The following is a 26,894-nucleotide window of genomic DNA, read 5'->3' as shown; positions in this document are numbered from 1 at the left end:
CAAGTTTATTAACTATGCTATGAAGTGAGAAAATGAGATGCCAATGCCTCTTTTCTCCACTTTATCTACCAAACTTAGTTCAGAATCACTATTCGAACCTTTCTGTTAATGTCACTCACTAAAGCAGAATTTCTGATAATTTAAATGTGTAAAAGTATGGTCTAACTATATCATAAACTGCTTCCTAAAACAGCTTTTTCTCCAATAACCTATATCTGAGAAAAAGCATCTATATTCAGTATACTGTCCATTTTTAAGTACTTCCTACACTTCTAGTCAATTTTTAAAGTTTTATTTAGAAATAACACTAATCCATTTCTAATTGCCAAGTAGAACAATTTTTTAGTCTGCAGGGTATCTTAAAAACCAATCAAGTTGACATAACCTTAAGTTCCAGGAATGTAAACCATAATTCAAGCTTCAATATTCCTCTTAACATATTCTACTTTACAAAAATGACTTCCCATCTTGCAATCATGAACAAGAAGAAAATTGTACTTAAAATATTAAAAGACCAAATCTCATTATTTAGTATTAGATTAATAGTCCATAATTCTAATCTAAAAAACATCTATAGCTATAACCTCTCCAACTTGTTAATTCCCAAAGAGATTAATATAAGATGTAATTAACATCTAAACTTAGAGCAGACTGTCACTTAGAACAAACTATGTTAACAATAACTGTTTCATGGTCAAAGATCAACCCATCACCCTTTATGATTCTGACTAGTTTAATGAGAACAACTTGTCATAAATTTTCCAGTAACTCTGAAAAACTGAATTTAATGAAAGATTAGTTTTTTTGTAATACTTTCTTAGAATAAAGGCTGGAGTTGTTTTATCTGGAACCTAACACAGTATTTACCAATGTAAATGTCATTAGGTATAATATCTGTGAAATGAATAAACAGAAAATAAGCAACCCAATGCACTTACTATCATTCAGCTCTTTACTATGTGCTAAGCAATAGTATTTAAAATCATACCTAATAAAATGGAATACAAACTGTTTTTACTTCTGATAAACACTTAAAAGAATTATTCACTGAAGAATCCCCAGTTTAAGAGAATAAAAAGCAGACCTGAAACTATCACAAAACTGATAATCAACTATACTCAAATACAAAATAACTAAAAAAAAATAAGAGAATGAAGAGTTGGACTTTTACAACCCAATAATTAGGCTGATGATTTTTCTGCAACTGTATGATATTTTTCATTTAACCTTTTTTTCTTGATGAAATGAGAAAACATACAGAAATGCAAGTTATAACCTTCTTTGCAATAAACAATCAAGGCACTACACTTGATTTTAATAACATTTATTTCTCTCATGAAGTTACTTAAAAAAAAAAAACTGGAATTTAGAAGAGATAAAGGTAAAACAAGGAGTGAAATAACTATAAATGTTCTTCTACTTCAAAAATTGCCTGACATCTGAGCCAGAAGACTTTCTGCATCTACCAGTGATTTCCTCTTCATGTGTCATAGAAAGAGTTCAACATGCTTTACAAAATCCATTATATTTTAAGACCATTTCCAATATCTGCTATCATAAATCAAGAAATCCATTTATTCAAGGTTACTTATGGAAAATTAATCACACAGAAAATTTTAACAACTTCTTTTTCAAAAATTAAAGTACAAGTACTTTACTGTATTTGGCATTCCTATACATAATGATGTGAATTCAAAGACTGAAACCATTAAGGGTATATAATTAAAATTCATGGGCTTAGACATTTAAAAAGTTTTAATATTTAGAATTCTCAGCAACAAATATTACAGAAAAATAAATCAGAATATAAATACAATGTACTCTCCTTCAGATTTCTCCTCTGATTAAGTGCCATTATATAACATACAAAGTTGTTCCAAAATACTTGTACATACTTGTTATAGCCTCATAAATATTAAAAAAAATCTGAAAAAATTGAGGCCAAGAGAACTATGGGCACTATGCACAAGGAACAAAACCTCATGAACTCCTCCATTTCTAAGGACCTTCTAAAACCTACTTTCCTAATTTCAAGGAAAAATTTACTCAAACGAGAAAAATAAAAAACAGGTCAGCCATGCATTAACAGCTTTGATAGGGTATAGCTATTATGCCAAAATTCAGCCATCAATATACAACCTCATTTCCCATCTAAAGTTAATGAGAATGTATTTTACTTTAAATGGGACATGGTGGCAAAGTGCCAAGAATTAAAGAATAACCTTAAAGTCTTAATTTCATACTTCAAATATCACAAAAAGCAGTAATTCCCAAAATCATGAAAGCATAATGAAATAACTACACAGAAAAAATGGACATTTAAGTCATTTCACTCTTTCTTAATATTATATAGTGAGAAAAGATGTATTTATAATTTCAGCATACTTCATAAAATCATTATTCATCGAAATAGACAAATGTTTACGAGGAACATTTAACTTCAACTTCATAGTTGCTTATAAAATGGCACTTGAAAGACTGACCTAAGCAAATAAGAGTCTGGTCAAGAGACAGTAGAGTATAAATCTAAAATTTACTACAATGTTGCTTGGGATTACATGCACACACTGCTGTAAATGTGTGCATAAATGTAAAATGCATAACCAACAAGGACCTACTGTATAGCAAATGGAACTCTGTTCAATGTTATGTGGCAGCCTGGGTGGGAGAGGAGTTTGGGGGAGAATCGATACATGTATATGTAGGGCTGAGTCCCTTTGCTGTTCACCTGAAACTGTCACATTATTAATGAGCTATACTCCCATACAAAATAAAATATTTAAATATATATATATATATTACAATGTTAAACACCTCATAGTGTTCTATAGGAAAACCAATAAAGATAACAATCTTTCTGTGGGAAAAAGTTTTTAGCATTATAAATTTCAAATGCAAGTTTTATACATGAATTCAATAAGGAAGACATTTAAACCTTACAGTGCCACATAATCATCACTCATTTTGTGGAAAACAATAAAAATTATGTACTTTTTAAATATGTGTACATCAAAACTGAAAGGTTAATTTTTACTTTTTCCTTTATTGGCAACTTTGGATGCATTTTTAGGTTTTGGTTCCCAGAGGGCATTTTTTACAAATCTTGAAGCCGCACCCCTGTCCAGCTTGCCAGCCTTTTTCTTGTCTGTTATTTCCTTGACTCTGTTCATGTATATTCTGATTCTCTCCTTAAAGATAAGAAAAAAAAAAAAAAGAAAGGCAATAGGTTTACCAAGCTGTTGACCACCACTAAGCTATATTATACTACACCTCAGTTAAATTCAACAGCTATGTATTTATTGCCTACTGAGTGGTGCTAGTTAAGTGCAAAGTGAAGAGGATAAACACACTCCACGTTCTCCTGGAGTCTCAGTCTAGGGGAAACACAGACATCAGAAAGTCCTTTCAGAAGTGTTCTGAGTGTTTCGAAAGAGGAAAACCTCAACACTACAGAGATAAACACTGAATTGTTTATATGTGGTTACACTAAATTTTTTAATTTACCTAAATCCACATACTAACTGTCTTGTATCTGAAGTCCATAATCTAAAATAGAACTTTCACAGGCTTACAATATACAAACTACATTCTCCACAAATTATGTGAAACAGGAAATGGCTAAGGCAGGATTTTAACTATTTGTTTTTTTGTGTTACCTTCTAGTGTCGCAATTCAACTAAGTAGAATGAAAATACAAGATCTTTTTAGCCAATGTCATAGTTCTGACTGATAAACACATGATATTTTCTAATGAAATCTACAGCTCTTATCAGACTTTACACAGTGAGAAACATACTAGGTTTCTGTACCACTTTGAACCTTCTGAGGCCATTAATCAGAATAAAGGCTTATTTCTCTACCTCAATTAGAGAAATAAAGGTGTGAGAGCCACAAAATAGTAAATGATTGATCACCGCTTAAAAGCAAGTTTCATTAAATTATCAAAACAGTTTTATAAACATACACATAAAAATGCAGACTCTTAGGATTTTTTAAGTTTAAAAAACTAACAACTCTACTCAAAACCCTCTCATGAGTTAAAGTCCTCACAACACACACCCAGCCCAGCCCTCCCCAAATTGATCATCCTTCACAAACCCACACCCTCTCTTCCTTCCAATCTCATCAAATGTTCACCTTGTTAATAGCTCAATAGTAATGACTGAAAATGGCAATCCTACTCAAGTACTCCAATGCCCCTTACCCTGTACTATTTTTTCTTTATTCCCACAATATGACTTTCTAACAAACTATATATTCATACATATGTATTATTTGTTGTTTGTTTGTTTCCCACCACTAGATAGCGTGGCACCTGCCACAAAGACAGGGATATTTTAGTGGCTTTATTCACTGAGGAACTATCTCGCTTAAAAATAAAGCCTGGCTTCTAGTGGGCACTCAGATATTTCTTGAATGAATGAATTGACTACTTTCAATGCCTTTCCCCATTCATGATATAGACAGCAAATAGGCTTCCTCTCACACCCTAACTCTGTGATCAATTAGTGACATCTGTCACAAAGTCAGAAAAGGGGAATAGGTTTATGGATGCTGTTCATTTGTCAACCCTTGTCCAAAATATGAATGCACTCCTCCATAAAGTGGATTCTGAGGAAAAAAGAAGACAGATGACAGAATCAAGTACTAAACTACTCCAAATAACTTTGTTTTTAAGAGAAAAAAGAGGAATTTTATAAACGTAAAGTCTACACTAGAAAGTTGAACACAGATGATACAATGTTGTTCTTCCTAAGATTTAAGGCCAATCTCATTTGTCAAATCAAGATCTATGGACCATATTGCTTTATATATTTTGCTTTTAAGCATTTTTCACAATTTCTGTATTTTAAAAAATATTTACTTTTTTACTTTTCCTCCAAGAAATTTAAAAGAAGAAAAGGTCTCAGTATATACATTGAAAAATTGAAGACAACATATCTGGCTTTACTCATTTTCTTAAAATAAATGATCAAGTACTTTACTAAGTTATAAAATACATACATATCAACCACCTTAAGACTTTAGAACAATAATACAGTGTCAAATGTATTTCACATATATATTTACCTTATATTTTATAAACACAAAGAATAAATTTATTAACATTCTTATTAATAAAGCCAAGTCAAGAAGGTAATCTTAAGTTTGATTTCTAAATTTTTTCTTTCAAATTGAATGATTTAATTTTTGAAGTCAGCAAAAACTCCAAGATACCAGACCTTATATACTGTACTTATACATCTAAATGGAATACAAAGACAAACCTAGAAGATTTATTACAGGTTGTAAATATGTCACTAATGCAGAATTACTGGACAGTACACATACAACTGGTGCCAAAAAAGCTTTTAGCTTTGTTGCTGAACTGGATTCTTTACTGCTGAGAAAATGAATTAATGGAAGAATTGAAAAGGTGGAGGAGAAACTTTCCCGTCTTTGCTAGTAAATCAACTAGAATATACTTTTAAGAATTGTGTAAGAGGTTTTTTTTTTAAAAAAAAAAAAAGGCAGTTGTAGAGATGAACAGGATTTCAAGAATTTATAGGAAAAATAATATAGAAGTTATAAATAATTACTAGAATTGTAACATTTTCCCACCCAGAGATTTATATAATATATGGAACACCATTCTCTGACCAAGGTGAGAGAAAGAGAAACTAAAGACACAATGAAATCTGGGTCACTTTCATAATTTCAACCCTAAATAATTTTGTTCTCCACAATTAGTGTGACAAAGGTATTCTAATTTTAACTGCAAGAACACCACAACAGACATGTATGTGAAATAAAAGAAATCAATCTACGGCAATCTTACCAATTCCTGCTTTACTGGATGTTCCTTGGGATTGACTCCCTGAGTTGCCAAATAAACTACAAGAGAAAGATTTCATGGAATGAAATGGGTATATATTAATAAAGGCATTAATTAAAGAAACTTGTTACAAAAAAGAAACGTCACACAAATGATTAATTAAATCTTAAATTATTCAACCTCTTTGTAATTTAAATGTATGTGTGGCTCATAGGCATCTGGTATTCTGATTTAAAAGAAATAAATACTTGACTATTAAAACTGCCATAAAGTATAATTGTACATAAATTGTTGGCATTTTTAACATGTCACCTTTAACACAATAAATAGTCTGCTCTGTAATTAATTCCAAAGTAATATACATACCCCAAAACATTGAATTTAATGTGTAAGCAGAAACTAAATCCACTTTTGCCTGTTCAAGTGGGTCCAACTATTAAAAAAAAAGAGAAAGAAAAGAGAAAATATAACCTTTGAGTACCATCAAATATTTTAAACTTTCACCAAGCACAATGTATCAAAGAAGTGTTTTTTTCACTTCCCATAATCCAATAACCAAATAATCTGGAAATAATATGAGAAAGTAAAGTTTTGTTAACTGGTGATTTTTGCCCACAAATTTTCACTTCAGGGTATCATCTTTGGTTAAACAGGAATGTGTAAAATTCAAAAACAAAAAAAAAGTTCTCTTGAATTACTTTAATTTCAGGAGTTACAATCTGGGCTTTGTATGTCAAAAGTAATTTGTCAATATAAACATTGTACATGATGCATTTATGTATAAGAAGCAGGCTAAAATGCTTAGGCAATACCAAAGACAGAAGAAACATAATAAGATTTGTTTTAGACTGTCAAAGTCAATTACTCTTTCTGTCCTATAGAGTTTCCAGAAACCCTGATAACATCATAGTAATACTTAAAAGGTCAAAGATAAGAGTCTGTCAGAAAGAATGTGGGGAGTGCTTTTTTTAACTCAAAACCAAGTCAAAATAAAAATATAGTTAGGAGGCATTTCCTAAGGTTGGAGTTTTGTTTTATTTTCCCCCTTAAAAACACCGAGTGGGAGAAAGGGGGGAAAGGGGGCATAAATCACATATCTGTTTCTTCTTCTGTATGTTTCACTCAGTATTATGAATTACATTTTTAGAAATTACTTAAAATACCTTCTGCAACAACTCATTTCTAGAAACAGACATCATGGTCTTCAGCATTTCATCCACAGCACCAATGGAATTCTCAAATGTTGATAAATATTCATGAATTTCTACTGGATAGTCTTCATTAATTCCTTCACCTGCCATTACGATCAACTGGAAAAAAATTAAATTCTTAAAATTCATCCTGGAGACAGAGATTGCTCGCTAGATTATTAAAAAATCAATAGGTCATACCATGTGTCTCAAAACTGCTAAAAGAGTTAAAATCTGAAGATAATTTAACAAATCTTCTTAGAATATAATTCTAGAGCAACCATGTTCAACCTTACCCTCTTCTTAAGTTGCCTGGTAGGGTTGGGGGCGGGGGGAGAAGGAGGGGAGTTCCAGAAGGGGACCCACCCAAGTTCATTAATGCTACACATATCAATCCCTCAATGCTTCTCAATAACTGAGACATGACTACCAAATATGTTATATCAATGATAAATACTCTACATTTAAAAAAATTTTTGTTGATGTTAAAGAAAGTAAAGAAAGAAAGTGAAGTCGCTCAGTCATGTCCGACTCTGCGACCCCATGGACTATATATAGTCTACTAGGCTCCTCTGTCCATGGAATTTTCCAGGCAAGAGTACTGGAGTGGGTTGCCATTTCCTTCTCCAGGGGATCTTCCTGACCCAGGGATCGAACCTGGGTCTCCTGCATTGCAGGCAGACGCTTTACCATCTGAGCCACCAGGGAAGCCAAGGGATGGCTGATGTTAAAGACTAAGCAAAGTAATGGAAGTGTGGTAAGTAAATATATCCTACCCTCTAATGCTTGTTGAAAACAATGATAAGCAAAGCTCTTTTTTTTTGGAAAACATATATTTTAGCACTTCTAAATTCAGGCATTGATCTAACAGCATATTAAACCAAAAAATTAGAAATCTTGGGTCTGAAGTAACTTACAATCATTTATTACAAAAATCTCTTTTCAAGCCTATATTTATATTTATATATACATATTCCTTAAGCTTAAAATATTAATAAGAAATTCAAGAGGCCATAAATCACATAAAGCCTATAAGCAGAAAAGAGGAAACTTAGGAGAAATAAACTACACGGTTTTTATTTAGGCCAGAGCTTACCTTGACAGCCCATTCTTTAAAATTCATATTATAACAATATTAAATATTATAACAATATTTAATATCTATATGAGAAAAACAAAACTCCACATCACTGTATTTAATATCATTATCTAAGACCAAATTTCAGAAGCAATTCCAAGCCATATGTACCACCTTAGGTTAAAAAAATTTTATTAGCTGAAAATTCCTCCTTCATTACATCACTAAGGAGAACATCAAGAATGTGTAAAATAGCAAAGAGTATAACCAATTTGAAGTAAACAGACTCAGGCTTTCCATCTTGCATGATCACTGGCTTTGTCACCTTAGATAAATCACTTTATCTCTCTGGGCCCCAAATACCTCATCCATAAAAAAAGACAGTTGGTCTAATGATCTGTAAAGTCCCTAATAGTTCTAAATGTTATGACTATGTCATTTAAGCTTTAAAAGTACTATTTGATTATTTAGTCATAATACATTAACATTTCGATTCAACAAGTAAAGTCCACAGAGACATCTGGTTCCATTTAAAATTAAAAAAAAAAAAAAGATGAAGTTCAGGGGACTATCACTACACATGCTATAAAATTACTATCAACTACTGTGCAAACAGCAATTAAACAAAGGACTATGAGAAAAGAAAACCACACAGGAGAGAGTTGTGACTTCCTATTTCAAAAAGCTAATAACTAAAACCATGAATTTGCCTCTCATCCCACCCCCCCAAAATCTATCCAAAATAACAGAAGAAATACAAAAATAAATCCACAGTAATGCTGGAACAAAGAAGGGCACCTATCCATCAGCAGACCTCAACAGCAGACATTTTTATAAACTAAACAGCAAATGAGATTAGACTGACAGGAAACAGAAGCAAGAAGACTACAACCCCTTATAAACAAAAGAGGAGAGCCCAGGAACAAACCCAAGGTGAAGGACAGTAAGAGCTGAACCCTGAGGGCTGAAAGCAGCTGAGCCAACCTCCAGATCTGTGAAAAGACAGCTCCAGCATCTACTGTCCAGATAAAGCTGTAAGACATAAATACAGAGATGGTATTTTTCTTTACGTAGAATTTTAAACCAATAAATTCGAAAAATCTGACAAATAAGGATGAGGTACCAGGGCGAAAAAAAACCCAGATATCAAATCTAACCTAAAAGGAAGTATATAAACCAAACAGATCATTAACGACAGACCAAAAAAAAATTTTTAAGAAGTCAAAAATCTATGCTCCTAAAAAGTTCCAAGTCTAGAAGATATTACAGGTAATTTCTTCCAAACCTTCAAAAAAACAGTTAATTCTTATGGTATTTAACTGTTGAAGAACACAAAAAGAGATGGAAAACTTAGATACCTATTTCATGACATACACAAAAATAAACTCCAGATGAATTTAAAGGTAAATTCTGTATAAATGTATTAAAAGATCATATAAATATTTACATGATCCAAATGAAACTCAAATGCTATAAAAGGAAATGGCTGACAGACTTAACTACATAAAAACTGAAAAAAAATCTATATTGTAAAAGTATACCTTAAGCAAAGTTAAAAGGCAAGAAACAGTCTGGGAGAAAATATTTGCCAAAACACAACAAAAGATTAGATGATATAAAAACTTCTTACAAAGCATAAAAGATTAAAATAATGAAAATCTCACCCATAAGACCAGCAATAATTTTAAAGACTGGCAAAGTTCAGCGTTAGCAAGGGTTTACACTAGAGGCAGAATATAAATTGGTAGAGATTTCTTAAATGCACACACTCTTTGACTCAGGAAATTCTCTTTAGAAAAGCAGCCTACAGAAATCCTTGTATACATGCATAAAAATTTATTAAAATGGACTCCTCAAACTTTTCAAGTGGGAACTCTGCCTCTCATCCGTTTTTCTCCCTGGTGGAGTCATTACCCATCAACTTAAAACCTTTCATCCTCCATCTTAAACAAGAAACAAACACCTTGACTTCATATCCCCCCTTCAGCTAAAGTCCCATATTCCATTTCCCTTTTAGAACAAACTCGTATCAAATCACTTTGCTATATACTTGAAACTACCACAGTATAAATCAACTACACCAGGTGGCTCAGTGGGTAAAGAATCCGCCTGCAATGCAGGAGACACAGGAGACGAGGGTTCAATCCCAGGGTCAGGAAGATCCCTTGGAAGAGGGCATGGCAACCCACTCCAGTATTCTTGCTGAAGAATCCCAACGACAGAGCAGCCTGGCTACAGTCCATAGGCTCACAGAAAAGTCGGAAAGGCTCACAAAAGAGTGACTGAAGCAACTGAGCACACATATACTCCAATTAAAAAAAAAAAACACAACTAATCTTGCTTACTGCGGTCTTCCTCTTTTCATTTCATGCCAACTCCACCTTTTCAATTGCTCAGACTGAGCGACTTCACTTCACTCATTTCATATTTTATCACTGGAGAATGGGAACCCACTCCAGTATTCCTGCCTGAAGAATCCCATGGACCGAGAAGCCTGGCTGGCCATGGTCCATGGGGTCGCAGAGAGTCGGAAACGACTGAAGTGACTAAGCACGCAAAGTTACAGAATGATCCTAGGCTCTTCTCTCCCACCCTATCTTTAAAACACATTCAGAATCTAACCACGTCCTACCACCTTCACCGCTACCACCCTGGTCCAAAGTAGCCTGAGCCATCATTGTGCCTTGCTGGGATTGTTTCCACAGCCTCCTAAATGGGCTCCTTGTTTCTATTCCAATAGTTCATTATCAAGAAAGCAAATGATCATCCCAAATCTAAGTCAGACTCCTACACGCCTCTGCTTGGAAACCTTTAAAGGCTTGCTTGCTGCACTCGGGAAGAGACGAAGTCCTTATGTTGACTGAAAAAGCCCTGACTCTCTGCTACTTCTTCTGTGACCTTATCTCCTCTCACTCTGCCCCAGCTCACTCCACTCCAGCCATGAAGGCCTCACTGCTCTTCTTATGGGGCTCACCCCTACCTCAGGGCCTTTGGACTCCTCTCCTTCCTAGAAACGTTTCTCCAGAACCAGTGGCTTCAGAGCTCACAACTTCACCTTTGCTACATCTCTACTCAAATGCTGTCTACTGGTAAAGCTTTCCTGACCACCCTATTTAAAATGCACACCCCTCCTCTCATTCCAGAGCTTCCTATCTCCTTCTCCTACAGTCCCCAACAGCATCTGACATATTTCATTTATTGTCTGTACACCTCCAAAAGACAGTAAACATTGACACATGAGAGCAGCAATTTTTTGTCTTGTTCACTACCACTGCCAGGCAGTCAATACACATTTGTTGAATGAAAAAACTATATAGAACAAAAACTGAGAATAATCTAAATAGTCATTAACAGGGGAACAGTTAAGTGAATTACACCACATCCATCTAAGATAATAGTAAAAACAAAGAAGTTAATCTTTATATGCTGCTGCTGCTGCTGCTGCTAAGTCGCTTCAGTCGTGTCCAACTCTGTGCAACCCCATAGATGGCAACCCACCAGGCTCCTCTATCTCTGGGATTCTCCAGGCAAGAATACTGGAGTGGGTTGCCATTTCCTTCTCCTAATCTTTATATAGTAATACACAATAAGTGGTGAAAAAAGTCATAGAACATAGTATATAACACATAACACAGATGCCATTATATATATGTAGATACGTGGTGCTGAAGGAGACTCTTGAGAGTCCTCTGGACAGCCAGATCAAGTCAGTCAATCCTATAGGAAATCAACCCTAAATATTCACTGGAAGGACTGATGCTGAAGCTGAAGCTCCAATACTTTGGCCACCTGATGTGAGGAGATGACTCACTGGAAAAGACCCTGATGCTGGGAAAGATGGAAGGCAAAAGGAGAAGGGGGTGGCAGAGGATGAGATGGTTAGAAAGCATTACTAATTCAATGGATGTCAATTTGAGCAAACCTCTGGAGACAGTGAAGGACAGGTGTGCTGCAGTCCACAGAGTGGCAAAGAGTAGAACATGACTTAGTTACTGAACAACAACAACAAATGCTGAAGAACCTCTGGAAGGAGACATACAAAATCAGACATTCTCTCTCAGAAGGGGTAGGAATTAGGGAATGGGATCAGCGCAGACTCATGTTATTCACTCTTCATTCTTCATTGTTTAAATTTTGTTATTTCAAAAAGCATGTTTAAAATCATAATAAACAATCATTAAATTTAAAAAGGCATACTTTAATAATGTATTTTGGCTTTTAACAAATACTGCAAGTATAAAAAACACAAAAAGACATTTATTTAAATGTGAAATTTTTCATCTGATTTTTCTATTAGAAAATATTTCCCCTCAAGAATCATGATGGGGATTTTTCCTGCAATTATTCCCTGTCCCTAAGCCCCAATAAGCAAGTAGTTATTTATTGTTGAAATGGGTTAGGGTGAACACTGAAAGCAAGGCAGTAAGTAAGAATAATGACTCTCATTAAATCTGAACCAAACCACTTGCCTTTCTCCTAACTAAAAAACAAAGGCAAGGTAGATTGGAAAATAAAGATTGTTCTAGTACCAGAAATTACCTCCAATTCAAATGATTTCTTCAAACATTTTACACAGTTCCTGAGTATCTGCTCCTTCCACAGGAAGCACTGCAAGGAAGGAACTGCAGTCACTGCCCACTGTCCCCTTTGTTACTCAGATGCCATGATGAAGCTGTGAATGGACAGTATCAGGAGCAACAGCCGACATCTGAACTCCACTGCCTGTGAACCGGGCATTACTCTAAGCATCCACACACATTTCTTCATTTACTCCTCAGAGACTACAAATGGAAGCACAGTGAGGTTCCGTAACTTGCCCAAGATCGTGCATGGTAAAACTCCAAAGAAGAGAAAGAAAAACAGAACTCACCCACTGCTCCTCGCTCCCTGCCTGGTGCCACAGGCATTCCTCACCCCTCCACGCTCCTTCTAAAGTGACAACCGCAGAAGTGGAGAAAGTGGAAGAGAGCCAGAGAGAAGCTGCCTCTCTCCATCTCTCAGGAGTGTCTGGCCGAGACGCAGGGACAGAGGGGAGAATCCCTACCTGCAACCCCTACAGAATGGAACTACCATTCCTTCCCTGCCGTCCCTGCCAGTGATGAGAGCTGCAACACCCACCAGAGAAAAGGAGGGGGACAGGACACCATCCCTGACCTCCTCCCCTCCATCCTGTGCTTCAGGGAGCTCAGTGCAGCCAGGAACCTGGGAGCCGTCCCTCACCCCTTCCTCAGGCCCCAGTCCCACCAGTCCTGTCAATTCGGCCTCTTAATCTCCTTAAGCCACAAGCTCTCCTCCATTCTCACTAAATTTCACTAAGTCACTTAAGGTAGTCTCTCTACTGTCACTTTTTCTCCTCTTTCAATTTTAAGATGTTACAAAACATGACTTTTCTGTAACGATAGTCTGGTCATGGTACACCCCTGCTTCAAATACTGCATTAGCTCCCGGCTACCTTGAAGATAAATTCCAAACCTCTTACATGGATGTCAAGCTCATTTCCAGTGGCCCCTATTTGTCTGACTAGCCTCATCTTTCATTTCTCCCCTCTTCCAATCCTACGGCTGTAGCCACCATGGCAGCTTTCCAAATATTCTTTGCCCGTCTGGTTCTCGACACAGGAACCACCCTTCCCACTTCACTCTGTACTAACCCTGCTTACCTTTGCAGGTAAGATTAGGTTTCCTTTAGTGGATAAGACTTCTCTGAGCAATATCCTTCCATTCTCTCTGTCTAGGTGAGCACGACTACAAGTTCTCATGTCACCTAAAACATGATCTGGTGACACGTGTTTATTTACTTAACTTCACTTTGATTACAAGCTCCCTGAGGAGGTGGTGTCATACTTAAGTGTCACCAGAATGGCTTTATGTCCCAACTTGCCCAAGACAGTCCTCGTTTATGCCTGCTCACCATCTGCTCTGCTCCCCATTTCTCTCTCAGAAGTCCCAGTTTGAGCAACAAATTATAGGGTCACCCTAAACAAAAGGAGATTCTCTGACCTCTGCCACTACTCCTCACCTGACTTTGTCAGAGAACAGGAGAGCTGAGGAAGTGGCTCCCAATACCAGCTGGGGTTCAACCACAGCAGCAGAACCAGTAGGAGGTACTGTGAAGAGATGTACTGCAAGAAACTGGTTCATGCAATTGTGGAAGCTAGCTAAGTAACACTGAAATCTGCAGAGCAGGCAAGCAAGAAAGAACATGCTGGAACTCTTGGCTGCAAGCCGAAACTGCTGTACACAGGTGGAACTTTTTCGTCAAGGAAGCCTCAGCGCTGTTTCTAAAGCCTTCCAATTAACTGGATCAAGCCCACTCAGATTATCTAGAATAATCTCCCTAATTTAAAGTCAACTGTTTGTGTATTTCAATTATATCTACGAATACCTTCAGAGCAATACCTAGTGTAGTGCTGGACTGAATGTCTGGGGGCTGCAGCCTAGCCAAGCTGATGCATCTAAAAGACCATCGCACTGCGGTAAGCCTCCAGAACTACAGCCAGGAAAGGTATATTCCTGGCATCACAAATTGCTGCTCTGACAGCATTTTTCCACAATAGCCTCATTATTGATGACCATCGGGTACCCAAGTAACAAAACTAGAGTTCAAATTCCAGTTAACAAATGTGGAAGAAATGATAACTTAAAAAAAAAAAATCATCATTTTGTAACCCCTAGTGAAATTACTGACTCAGGTAATGATCACAGATAAAAGGGGACGCTTACAACAGAAGAGTAAGACTGTCAATACCTGAACCCACAGATGAGTCTGCACCACTCCAAGTAGGACATAAACATATCATGAACCTCCTGATGTGAAGCAATGTGACAAACACAGCACCATCTGCGTAGCATTTCCGACTCCCCTCAGAAAAGCTGAATTTGAATATAATTGAGCCTGTGGAGCTAACTTCCAATTTATAGGAAAAATGGAAGATAGAGAAGTTCACACCACAAGAAAGCAAATACACAAATCTGGAATGAGAAATATTGTACAGGAAAACTGACCTGATTTCCATAACAGGTAAATGGCATCTGAAAAACTAAGAAAAGGGAGAGCAGGGAGAGAAAAAAGAGATCTACCTTTAGATCTAACAATCAAACGGAACGGGCAGACCTTGTTTGGATCTTGATTCAAATAAATTGAGTGTAAAAAGGTATCTTTGAAAGGAAGAATCCTGAATCTGGATCAGGTATTGGATGACACTAAGAAATTATTGAGAATTTTCCTATGAAATTAGAATTCAGCTATAAAAATGGCATCACAGTTACATAAGGAAATACTCCTATTATTTGAGAACGGACACTGATACACATGGGCTTCCCAGGTGGAGCAGTGGTGAAGAATCCGACTGTAATGCAAAAGATGCAGGTTCGATCCCTGGGTCAGGAAGATTCCCTGGAGGAGGAAACGGCAACTCACGCCAGTATTCTTGCCTAGAAAATCCCATGCACAAAAGAGTCTGACAGGCTACAGACCAGGGGGTCGCAAAAAGTCACACACAACTGAGCGACTGAGCACAAACACACAAACACACTAACGGATATAGGGTAAAATTACAGAACATGTTGAATTTACCTTAAAAAAAAAAAAGTCTTCACGGATTAATCATGCTTTGAGAACAAAGATAAGAACCCATGTACAATATTTCTATTAGAAATATTAGATGGTCAACCTATCAATTAACTTTTTGAATATGACCTAGTCCATAAATTGGGGAACACCTACATAGAAAGTACAGTCTAGAATACTCGACTACAATCTCATTTCAATTCCAAATATCATCTGGGGTCAGGGGAACATAGGTTACTGGGTGTTCACCAGCTGTGATAGTTGCCGAACAACTTACAAAAATAAGACAGAGCCAGTGGCCTCAAATGAGGCTTGTATTACTAACATTTCCAACAAAGCCTTTGTTCCAGTATCTATTATTTCCATAATGTCACAAATTTCCTTCTTAAAAAAACCCTGATGCCTTACATTTTACCTGGTCCTTACAAAAATGTATGCATGCAAAAATAAACAAACCGAGCCTACAGTCAAATGAAAAACTAGGGGAAAATATTTGCAACATAAAGACAGATAAAAGAAGCCTCTGCAAATCAACTTAACAACAACACACAAGAATACCTGCAATTTTAAAGCAACTATACTCCAACAAAAATAAATAAAATAGGGGAAAAAAAAAAACCTTCAACCCAAAAGAAAAATGAACAAAGAAAATCAGCAGTTCACATATAAAGGAATCCAGATGACCAAGAGGCATAAAGAAAGCTACTCAATCTTACTCATAATTAAAGAAACATAAATCACCAGAACAAGACGCCATTTTTCACCTGTCAAACAAGCAAAATTCAAAAAGATTGATAGTACTTAATATGGGCAAAGGTGAGGAGAAACAGCCTCTCATTCACTATTAATTGGAGTGTAAACCAAGCATTTTGGGGGGCAAGTTTGGCACTATGCTTTAAAATTGTATATGCACAAAGTCTTTGACCCAGCAATTTTACTTCTGAAAATGTACATTTTCACACAAGATAATGTTTAAGGATGTCCACTGCAACACTTCCTAAAATACATTTTAAACCAAGAAACAACTTCCATGCTCATTAGTAGAACTGGCTACATAACTTATGAAATATTCATTCAATAAAATACTGTGAAGCTGAGAAAAATAAGAAGCAGAGCTTCAATTCCCAAAATACATTAAGTGAGCAAAAATTGAAGAACAGCATTTATAGTACAACCCACTTGTTTTTAAGAAGAAAAGAAATGAGTGTGGAGGTATAGTTCTTTATGTAAGTTTCTTAAAAAATACAAAAGAAACCCTTAACTAGGGTTACTTCTGGGAAAACAAAGCAGTACAGTGAAGGAGCACATTTTATGTTAGTTATACTCTCAGAATTAAGATTTCTAAATAGTATCTGTAACACAATAGCACATATGTATATAAACAAAAATTTCAACTATCTGAAATTCTGATTTTACTTTAGTCCCAAATATGCCAGATAAAATGTCATTTCCACCCAGCTTAGCAATTACAATCAAACCTACGTTCTTTAGCTCTGTTATATTCAAAGAACCATATGAATGGATTGTCTTCCCTACACCTAAATTTTCTAGCTACCATAAGACCAGTTTCTCCCTGTTTTCAAGGTACAAGAGCCTTTCTAGCCTCGTTCTCTGTAGAAACTCCTCCCTGAGTTGTTGGGGGACTCCCGGCCACCACCCTGTCTGGCCTGCTCCCTCATTAACAATGCTTTCTCAAGGAAGCATTCTCTCTTGCCTTAGATTAAGTTAATATCCACTGCTGATACAGTCTCACAGCACCATGTATTTCTCCAGATCATTGTTGTTATTTTGTATTTCTGTGATTTGATTATGTCCATCATCCACACTGGACTGTAAGCACCTTGGTGCAAGGCAAGTCTGCTCACTTACATTCTAAGTATCAGGGCAGCATGTCACAGAGGCTGAATAAGTATCTATTAAATAAATGACTTCTGAGTATCTGGCTTAGAGTCAATGCTGTGCTGTGTTTAGTTGCTTGGTCATGTCCGACTCTTTGCGACCCTATGGACTGTAGCCTGCCAGGCTACTCTGTCCATTGGATTTCCCAGGCAAGAACACTGGAGTGGGTTGCCATTTCCATCTCCAGCGGATCTTCCTGACCCAGGAATCAAACCAGGGTCTCCTGCATTGCAGGTGGATTCTTTACCACCTGAACTACCAGAGAAGCCCATAGTCAATGCTAAGTAAATGTTAAACAGTTACATGGCATTGAGAAATATGTGGTGGGAAGAGAGTTCGTGTGTTCATGCACATATGTTTGTGCATATGTGCTCAGTCATGTCCAATTCTTTACGAGCCCATGGACTGTAGCCAGTCAGGCTCCTCTGTCCATGGGATTATTCTAGCAAGAATACTGGAATGAGTTGCCATTTCCTCCTCCAGGGGAGCTTCCTGACCCAGGGATCGAACCCGAGTCCCCTATATTGGCAGGCGGATTCTTTACTACTGAGCCACCTGGGAAGAAAATAGGGATAAATAAAGCAACTGTCAGGCAACCGAGAAAGGACCCAGTTGAAGAAGGGTAGGATTAATTTGGGTCTTTTGTGAATTTATTTAGCAGGGTTCAGTGGGCCTGGAGCAAGAATGGTAATACAAAATGAGGCAATGGCTAATGGACACAAGAAAAAGGACTTGCAAAAGCATCTTTAACAGCTGACTGGGAGGTATGGCCTTGAAGGGAGAGAAGTAAGGCTTCTTCCTCTGCTTGAAATACCTCCTCCCCTGATTCCTCCCCTGTCTTCTGGGCCTAATAAACCTATTAATCTTTCAAAACCCATGTCAAATGCCCTCTTCTCTATAAAGGCTTCCATATCTCCCAAGCAAAAGTAGTCTCTTCTTCCTTTTTGTGCCGAACATTTACCATACTGTTGTCATTTATCCATCAATAACACTCCTTCTCATGTTTATCAAGATAAACCTGAAAATGTCAATCCTCACTTATCTGATCCATAACCTGCATCTGACAACAGTGAACACATTACTCCACCCTGAATTCCAAAACACTAGACTCTCAAAATTGTCCTTGTCCCTGGATGGCTGTTCTGTCTACTTTGTTGAGTCCTTATTGCCCCAAACCTATAAAGGCCAAAATGCCTAAGGACTCAGGTCTACTGCTTTTCTGTTTACAGTCCTTTGGCAACTGCCTCTAGTCTCACAATTTTAAATACCATCTCACTACTCCCAACTGACCTTTTCCACTAATGACTTCCCCACTGAATTCCAGACCTGGTACTCAATTGCCTATAGCATCTCCACTTGGATAACTAACAGACATCTCAACCTTAACATATCATAATAAACTCCCAGTTCTTCCTCACCAAGCTGCTGCTCCCATCGTTTTCCACTTCTTGGTTAATGGGAATTAACCCTTCTAGTTGCTCAAAGTCCCAAACCTGGGCAGCTCTTTTACAACCCACACTCAATCCATAAGCAAATGTGTTAGCTTTACCTATGAAGTACATCCAAAATTGAACTGCTCCTACCAGTCACTTCTTTCAGCTGTGAAGACACTATCTTCTCATCTGAATTATTACAACACTTTCTAATTAGTCTCCTGGCTTTGCCCTACCCTTCTCTCCAACAAGCTGCTCTTAACACAGCAAGCAGACTGATCCTGTTAAATACCTAAATCAGATCATATCACTCCTCTGCTCAAAACTCTCCACTGGTTACTTCCCAATGTATCTCCACATGATTAACATAAAGTCTTGCCACATATTAAGTATTTGGTAACTATCTGTTCACTAAAAACAATGAAAGTAAACTGGAACCAACTTTTGGAGAATCTAAACACCAGATTAGGATAGTCACCACGTGGATTCAAAAGAAGATATACAATAATGTACATCCTGGGGCTGTTTTCATCCTTATGCCAAGCAGAGTTAGATACAATTAGGAACTAAATCAGAAACAAATCAATATACTATCTGGGGGAAAACTAGAGAGATCTCTGCAGATGCTGCATCAGAATTCTATTCTATGATGACTTTTTTGCACAGCATTACCTTCAAAAATAACGGTGAAATGTCCATACAATAATCTCTCCAAAAACATTGTCTTTAGCAGACAGTCCATGCTAGTGTCACTTGGAACTCTCCTTCATATTTAGAGTAAAATCCCAGAGAAAAGGTAGAGATGCTAACCTCTAAAAACAAAATTATCCCCAGGTCTCATAATAGAAAAAGATATAAGTTACAAAGATGTTGCTTAAGATTGAGACAAATAATTAAATCAGATTACAATGAAATTAATTCTATTGCTAATTCCAAAGTTTTATTCAAAGTGTTTTCAAAATTATTCATGTGAAGCAGCAAAATTACCTTCCAAAACTATGGAATTTGCTTATGACAAGATTCTCATCTCAGGTGTACTGTGCAGGTTAAATGAACAATACAGGTAAAGTTTTTAGAACAATGCCTGTCTCAGGACTCAATATATTAATTAGTAATATTAGTTATTATTTTACTAATTGTGAAAATGTTCAAACACCCAACCCACTGGGGGCTGCTTAGAGCCATACTTGCAAGGTCAACAGTTTGGAAACAGTCACTGACTGAGATATGACATATAAACTGTTTTGATTATTTTGAAAAACCACTGTTCACACTACCATTATTTTCTCTTTCAAAAATATTTCCATCAATCACAAACGGTTCCCGGGGTTTCAGTAGGGATTATCTGGTTATTTCCGGATTCAAAGTCAACATTCGGCTAAGTCTCAGGTCTCTCTCTCTACTATCAGACAGTCCAAACAGATTAACAGGTGGGCAGCAAACATCTCATTGGGACAGAGACATCTTTATCAAGCCAAAAATGAATTGCAGTCAACAAACAGCAAGACACGAAAGATATTTTCAAACAGAAGTTTGAATCACACTATTCCTGGACCTGAAATGGCAACCCACTCCAGTGTTCTTGCCTGGAGAATCCCAGGGACGGAGGAGCCTGATGGGCTGCCGTCTATCGGGTCGCACAGAGTCGGACACGACTGAAGCGACTTAGCAGCATTCCTGGACCACAAAGAAAAACCACTTTTAAAAGATTCCATTAGATTTCAACTTAGGATCAAAATTAGCTTCCCATCTCAGGTGGGTTAATACTGCAGCAGCAGGCAGGGCATGATCATGTACCTAAATGATAAAGGCGGATGGCAAGGGAAAGCTGCTCTCCTACATCTTCCCCTTCGGCCTTCCTCTCTCAATCGAGTTTGAAAGCAGCAGAAAATTAACGGAGAAGTCACAAGCTTTTAATTTCTCCGCCCACCAACACTTGAGAGGCGGAGCTAACAGACGAAGAAAAGCGAAAGGCCGGACCCAAAGAAACGAGAGGGGCCGAGAGAAGCCGAAGCCAGCAAGCGGCCTTAAGAAAGCGGAAGTGGGGGTCCTGCAATGGACCCCCATTGCAGGTTACCCCAACACTTGCACTCGCGGAAGGCTACGCAGCACGGCCCCGCTCCTCACAGTCAGCCGGAGGGTGACAGGGGGCTCCCAGGAGAAGCGGACTTAGACAGAAGCACGAGAAAAATTCCAACCCCAGTTCAGAATAATACCTCGAGGGCCCTCCACGTCTGCCTTCCGGAAAGCAGTCGGCGGTGGTGACGTCAGTGGCGCGCCGGCTCTGCGAGCGGGGCGAGCGGCGCTCTCCGATCACCTCACGCTTCTCACCACACCCCTTTAGCCCTTTCCCTTCCGCCCTCAAAGGCGGTGTTCTCTGTCCCCACTGACTGGAGCTGTGGGAGGAAACGGGTATGCTGGGGATGTGCGGGACGCCGGACCGTTTTTCTAGATTTGTATCCCTGGTTGTTCAGACCGTAGAGAATCTGCCTGCAATGTAGGAGACCCTGGTTGGATCCCTAGATGGGGAAGATCCCCTGGAAAAGGAAATGGCAACCCACTCCAGTATTCTTGCCTTGAGAATTCCATGGATAGAGGGGCTTGGTGGGCTATACAGCCCATGGGGTCACAGAGTCGGACAGGTCTGAGCGACTAACACTTTCAACGCATACCACAATACAAGCTGAGCCTATTTAACCAGAAAAAAATGTTAGTTACTAAAACTTTGTCCTGGTTTTTATTTTACGTCTGCTGAAACTCATTTCAGGGCATAGGGTCTTATTACATTGCTATTTTCCGCCTCTATTAGCTTCAACAGCAGCTTCCCAAGTTATCCGTGGTGAGAGGACGGATTTCCAATCCATCCATCACCCAGAGATACTTTTGTAAAATACAGTAAAAATAAGTTATTTGAAAAATTGGGGGTGGGGTGGGGATAGACAAAATACAAGCCCAGACTTCAAATTAATTCAATAAGCAGAAAACTACATTTCAACAAATACAATCAAACCTGTGTAGGGGAATTGCGAAGACGGTACATATTGTTCATTCTTACATTCCTGATTTCATTACTCCACAATCATGATTAACAAATTTATGTATGAAATACCGATTCCGTATTTTAAACGCCTATAAAAGCACTTTGAACAAACGAGGTGTGTGTCAAAATCTAAAGTTTTTTAAGTCGCAACTGAGCTTTCTTCTGATTTGTTATTCCAATCTAGTGGGAGAAAAAAAAAAAAAAAGGCTTCTGTTTGAGGGTGTTGAGTATCCAAACTGTTCCTCTGTTTTGTTTTTACACTCAGTAGGGAAACTAGTTTCACAGAAATAAGTTGATGGGAATAGAAAGAGTTTTCACATCAATCTATGCAAGCTAAGAATATTCATTTTTAACTTTTAGCTAAAAACAAATGGTGACATTTTCATAATCCTTCAATTCTTCATTTATTGCCAGTTCCAACAATTTATTCTTTAAACAATTTATCTTTTGAATTATCTCAAAAGATTACAGATTTTATATATTGTTAGAGTCATAATTACAAACTAACCTTAAAATATCACAAATTGTAGTGTGGTCCTACAACACATGACTAGGACACAATTCACACAACACATGACTAGTACACAATTCACACAACATGGAACTCACAATGTGAGTTCAACAACATCCAGACTAATCTATACTGTACTCAAGAAAACCAGTTCTCTGATCTTGGTTGCTGGAGGGATGCCAAATTGTCATAAAAAATTTTTTAACTATTATTCTCAGTTTTTGCCCTCATCTTATTGTGGACAGATAATAACAAATTGTTTGGGGATTGGCACCAGTCCAGAAATCACATTTTCAGTAGCACTATCCTTGAAAGTTAGAAGTCTGTTGAGATTTGGAAAAACTGAAACATCACCCAGAATAACTCAGAACCTGATAGTTCATCCTGCACCAAAGTGATAACGAGACGTCAAGGCAAAATGTCACACCTTTAGTTCTAAGTCATGGAAGCAAACACTGAAATGCAGTTAGTACAAGAGGTTTGGGAATGGGGTAAGTAGGGATGTCTCTGAAAGATAAAGAGGGAGGAAGCAGGATTGAGCAGAGTCTCAGACCATGATGTACGTCTGATAGGGTCTCGGCCACCCCGACAAACGATAAGTTCCAAAGCAAAGAACTCTCCAGAAGAGACCACATTGGGCAGAGATGGCTAGGAACTGGCACCCACTTCTTTGGTCTGTCATTGGCAAAATTGTGCCTTCAACTTAAAAACTGAAGCAGAGCCTAAAGATTTGGCCAATTGGTGGTTCTCAGTTAAGCTGTACAAGTTGTGCACTTGTACGACTGAATGATAAATTCTTTCTTAAAGGGAGATCTGAGGGGTGCACCTCCTGAACTGTACACCCAACCATCCACATCATGGTAGCACCACAATCCCATGATTTGTTCAACAAATATTTACTGAATCTCTATTAAATGACAGACTCTATTCTACATCTTATAAGCAGAGCAGTGAAGAAAAGACCCTCCTCGGTATGGAGCTTAGATTCAAATTTACAGCTGGGAATCCTCCCCCTCTTCTCTTCCTCCCTTTTCATCCACTTTTCTTCCCTCTTCTTTTCCTTCACCACACTTTTTTCTCCTATAATTCCCGATTTCAACATTTAAAACTTCCAGATTCATGCCTGGGTATTGCTGCCAGAGAACACCCAGATAGTGAGATTTTCTGTCTTGAAACCAACAAAAGGAGTTTTTAGAGGATGAAGAATTGATGCCTGACCATCTCTACTGTTTGCCTAGATAACCTCAGTATATAAGCCACTTCCTCTTTTTCTTTCTATTGCCTGGTCCTTCTTTCCTTCCTTCTCCCCACCCCAATGCCCTGTGTTAGAGCATTTGATTGATCAGAAACATTCTGGTGAGATGGGAATATTTAAATAGGGTGTAAGCTCATAAGGCATTCCAAAAACACAGAAGAGTGATAGTTATTCCATTGTTGTCTTAGTCCCTTTGTGCTGGTATCAAAATATAGTAGACTGAGTGGCTTATAAATAACAGACATCTGTTTCTTACCGTTATGAAGGCTGAAAGTCCAAGATCAGGGTGTCAGTATGGTCAGATGAGGATTATCTTCCAGTCGAGGACTTCCAACTTCTTGTACTAATATCATCACTTGGGGAAGGAAGAAGGGAGCTCTCTCGGGCCTTATTTATGGGGGAGATAACTCCATCATGAGGGCTCCACCCTTAGGACCTAATCATCTCCCAAAGATCCCAAGCAGCTCCTAATAACTTGACCTTGGGCATTAGATTTTCAATGTATGAATTTGGGGAATATGTAAACATCCAGACCATAGCATTCATCTGTATCTCTCTGGGCTTCATTATCCTAAAAGATTTACACACAAAAAATGGGATAAGACAGGATTTGGAAACTTTCCTAGAATTAGCCACTTGAAAAAATAATTGTGCTAAGGCAATGCTTATTTTAAAAAATGTATTCCTGTCATAGTCCTTTAAACCTAGCTGTTTAATAGCATTCTTCAAAAAAATTGATGTTAATAGAAATACTGAAAATATATATATATGTATATTTATTTATTACTCAGAATGAACCCTTCCTGTGAATTGCATCCCCGTGAAATGCAATTCCTCTGTTCTCTGATTTCAAAGCTATCTCCTGCCATTACCACGTGAAGAATAACCTGAGTTTTCTTGATTTATGATCAAGGATTCAGGTTTATATATTCCTTTTTAAAAAGGCTTTAATTTTTTAATTTCATTATTTATTTATTTATGTTTGGCTGTTCTGGGTCTTTGCTGCTGCTCGGGCTTTTCTCCAGTTGTGGTGCCCATGCTTCTCATTCCAGTGGCTTCTTTTGGTGCAGAGCAGAGACTCTAGGGTGAGGGCCTCGGTAGTTTCAGCATGTGGAGTCAGTAGTTATAGCTCCCAGGTTCTAGCGCACAGCCTCAATAGTTGTGGCACATGAGCTTGGTTGCCCCACAACATGTGGAATCTTCCTGGATTAGGGATCAAACCTGTGTCTCCTGCATTGGCGGGCAGATACTTTACTACTGAGCTACCAAGCCCCCAGATATATATATTCATTTTCATATTCTTTTCCATTATAGGTTATTACAAGATACTGAAGTGCTATACAGTGAAAGAAAAGTAAAGGAAGTGTTGGTTGCTCAGGTGAATCTGACTTTTTTGCAACCCCATGGACTGTATCCCACCAGGATCCCCTGTCCATGGAATTCTCCAGGCAACAATACTATGGGTAGCCATTCCCTTCTCCAGGGGATCTTCCCAACCCAGAGATTGAACCCATGTCTCCTGCATTGCAGGCAGATTCTTTACCATCTGAGCCAGCAGGGAAGCTATATAGCATGTGCTTGTTATTTATCTATTTTATGTATATAGTAGTGTGTATCTGTTAATTCCAAACTCCCAATGTATTCCTCCCCCACTCTTTCCTCTTTGGTAACCCTAAGTTTGTTTTTTATGTCTGTGAGTCTGTTTCCATTTTGTAAATAAGTTCATTTCTGTCATTTTTTTTTTTTTGGATTCCACATATAAGCAATATCATATATTTATCTTTCTCTGTCTCACTTCACTTAGTTGAAGTAAGTATGATAAGTAAGTTGAAGTAAGTAGTATGATAAACTCCAGGTCCATCCACGTTGCTGCAAATGCCATTATTTCATTCTTTTTTATGGCTGAGTAATATTCCACTGTATACATCTTCTTTATCCATTCATCTGTCAATGGACCTTTAGGTTGTTTCCAGGTCTTGGCTATTGTAAACAGTAATATGCTAAAGAGATGACACTGGTTAAAGAGTCATAGGGCTAAGATTCCTTCCCATTGACAGCACCTGTTTGCACTCACTAAACTTTGCTATTTTCCTTAAAGGTTTAAAGGAGCTTGACAGCCCCCTTCCTACCCACACTATTCCTTAAATTCTTTCAAGGAAGCTATGGTGTGTGCAGACAAAAATACAAATCTACTTATGATTCGATTCTATCATAATCACATTACCAACTTTATAAGATGTTGATTGAGGAATGAGACAATCAGTTGCATTTTATGAGGCCATTATGACAACCTCATATGCCCAGTGAGTGAGCCAGCCATGAGGGTGAAATGCAAGTGTTTCCAGCTGCTCCTCACTAAGAGTTAATAGCTCCACTAAACATACCTTGATGGGGAGTGTGTCCCATCAAGGTGTTTAATCATTTATTGGGGAATTTTGCCCCAGTCACCCTAATCAAGCATATTGTTTTATAGGATTATAAACCACAGTAAATATTCGAAAAGGTGCTGAGTCCTGCCCTTTCCCAAAGAAAGGCTGGGGGACTTCCCTGTTGGTTCAGAGGCTCCTCATTCCCAATGCAGGGTGCCCAGGCTCAATCCCTGGTTGGGGAACTAGATCCCCATGCCCCACCTAAAGATCCCACATGCCACAAGGAAGATCACAGATCCTGTGTGTCACAAATAAGACCTGGGCAACCAAACAGATGAATAATATTGAAAAGAACGAAAGGCTGGGACCCTGTAAGCAAAAGGAACTTGGAAGGTTAAAAAAAAAAAAAACATTCAGATAAACTCAAAAACCTGTTTATGCTAACAAAATAAGCTAGGAATGCAAACAATTATCCCAGACTCAAACGAGACTGGAAATGTTTGAGTAGAGGCATTTCTAGTAATTTTCGCTATTTTGGACTTGTTCTATGCCATGACTTCCACTAATCAGAAAAAAAACCATTCTTCATGGAGAGGGCCCCATTTTTTAGTAAATCTATAAAACCTCTGTCCCTCCAATGAAATATTAGCATCTGGATAGAAGAGGTCATGAGCTTAAAAATCCAAATTAAAAAAATGGACTTCATCTCATCAACAGCATAATTAATTTTCCACA

General features: G+C 37.7%; 1 protein-coding gene and 1 non-coding gene across 10 annotated transcripts; both read right to left on the bottom strand.

Annotated features, from left to right (window-relative positions):
* Positions 1–1,308: 1,308 nt before the first annotated feature.
* Positions 1,309–21,269, bottom strand: C1D (C1D nuclear receptor corepressor). 9 transcript variants are annotated; one of them, XM_081595712.1, is made up of 9 exons: positions 20,571–21,185; positions 15,088–15,122; positions 14,831–14,955; positions 12,954–13,012; positions 12,623–12,864; positions 6,979–7,125; positions 6,182–6,248; positions 5,819–5,874; positions 1,309–3,188 (listed from the first exon to the last, which is right to left on the bottom strand). In XM_081595712.1, exons 6-9 carry the CDS (start codon positions 7,114–7,116, stop codon positions 3,024–3,026), a joined length of 426 nt encoding a protein of 141 aa, XP_081451838.1. In that variant the 5' UTR covers positions 7,117–7,125; positions 12,623–12,864; positions 12,954–13,012; positions 14,831–14,955; positions 15,088–15,122; positions 20,571–21,185; the 3' UTR covers positions 1,309–3,023. The 9 variants fall into 9 exon arrangements, with proteins under 9 accessions (XP_081451838.1, XP_081451839.1, XP_081451835.1 ...); XM_081595713.1 differs by lacking the exons at positions 14,831–14,955; positions 15,088–15,122; positions 20,571–21,185 and adding an exon at positions 19,657–19,875; XM_081595709.1 differs by lacking the exons at positions 12,623–12,864; positions 12,954–13,012; positions 14,831–14,955; positions 15,088–15,122 and adding an exon at positions 19,657–19,796 and having other exon boundaries at positions 20,262–21,206.
* On the bottom strand, positions 7,641–7,713 carry TRNAC-GCA (transfer RNA cysteine (anticodon GCA)). The gene has a single exon. It is a non-coding gene; the product is annotated as a tRNA-Cys (tRNA).
* Positions 21,270–26,894: the final 5,625 nt, after the last annotated feature.

This window comes from Giraffa tippelskirchi, chromosome 4 (assembly GCF_054371585.1).
Source record: "Giraffa tippelskirchi isolate mGirTip1 chromosome 4, T2T-mGirTip1v1.2.pri, whole genome shotgun sequence".
Taxonomy (NCBI): domain Eukaryota; kingdom Metazoa; phylum Chordata; class Mammalia; order Artiodactyla; family Giraffidae; genus Giraffa; species Giraffa tippelskirchi.
The sequence above is the reverse complement of the archived record's forward strand: the minus strand, read 5'-3'. Positions and strand labels throughout refer to the sequence as shown.

Excerpts from the sequence above, each read along its gene's own strand:
- C1D (XM_081595709.1), bottom strand. The coding sequence starts at position 19,683 with ATGGACATTTCACCGTTATTTTTGAAG. Across the intron at positions 5,875-6,181 it reads ATTAAATTCAATGTTTTGGG|TTTATTTGGCAACTCAGGGA; the intron begins GTATGTATATTA and ends TTTCTCTTGTAG. Across the intron at positions 3,189-5,818 it reads ATCCAGTAAAGCAGGAATTG|GAGAGAATCAGAATATACAT; the intron begins GTAAGATTGCCG and ends CTTATCTTTAAG.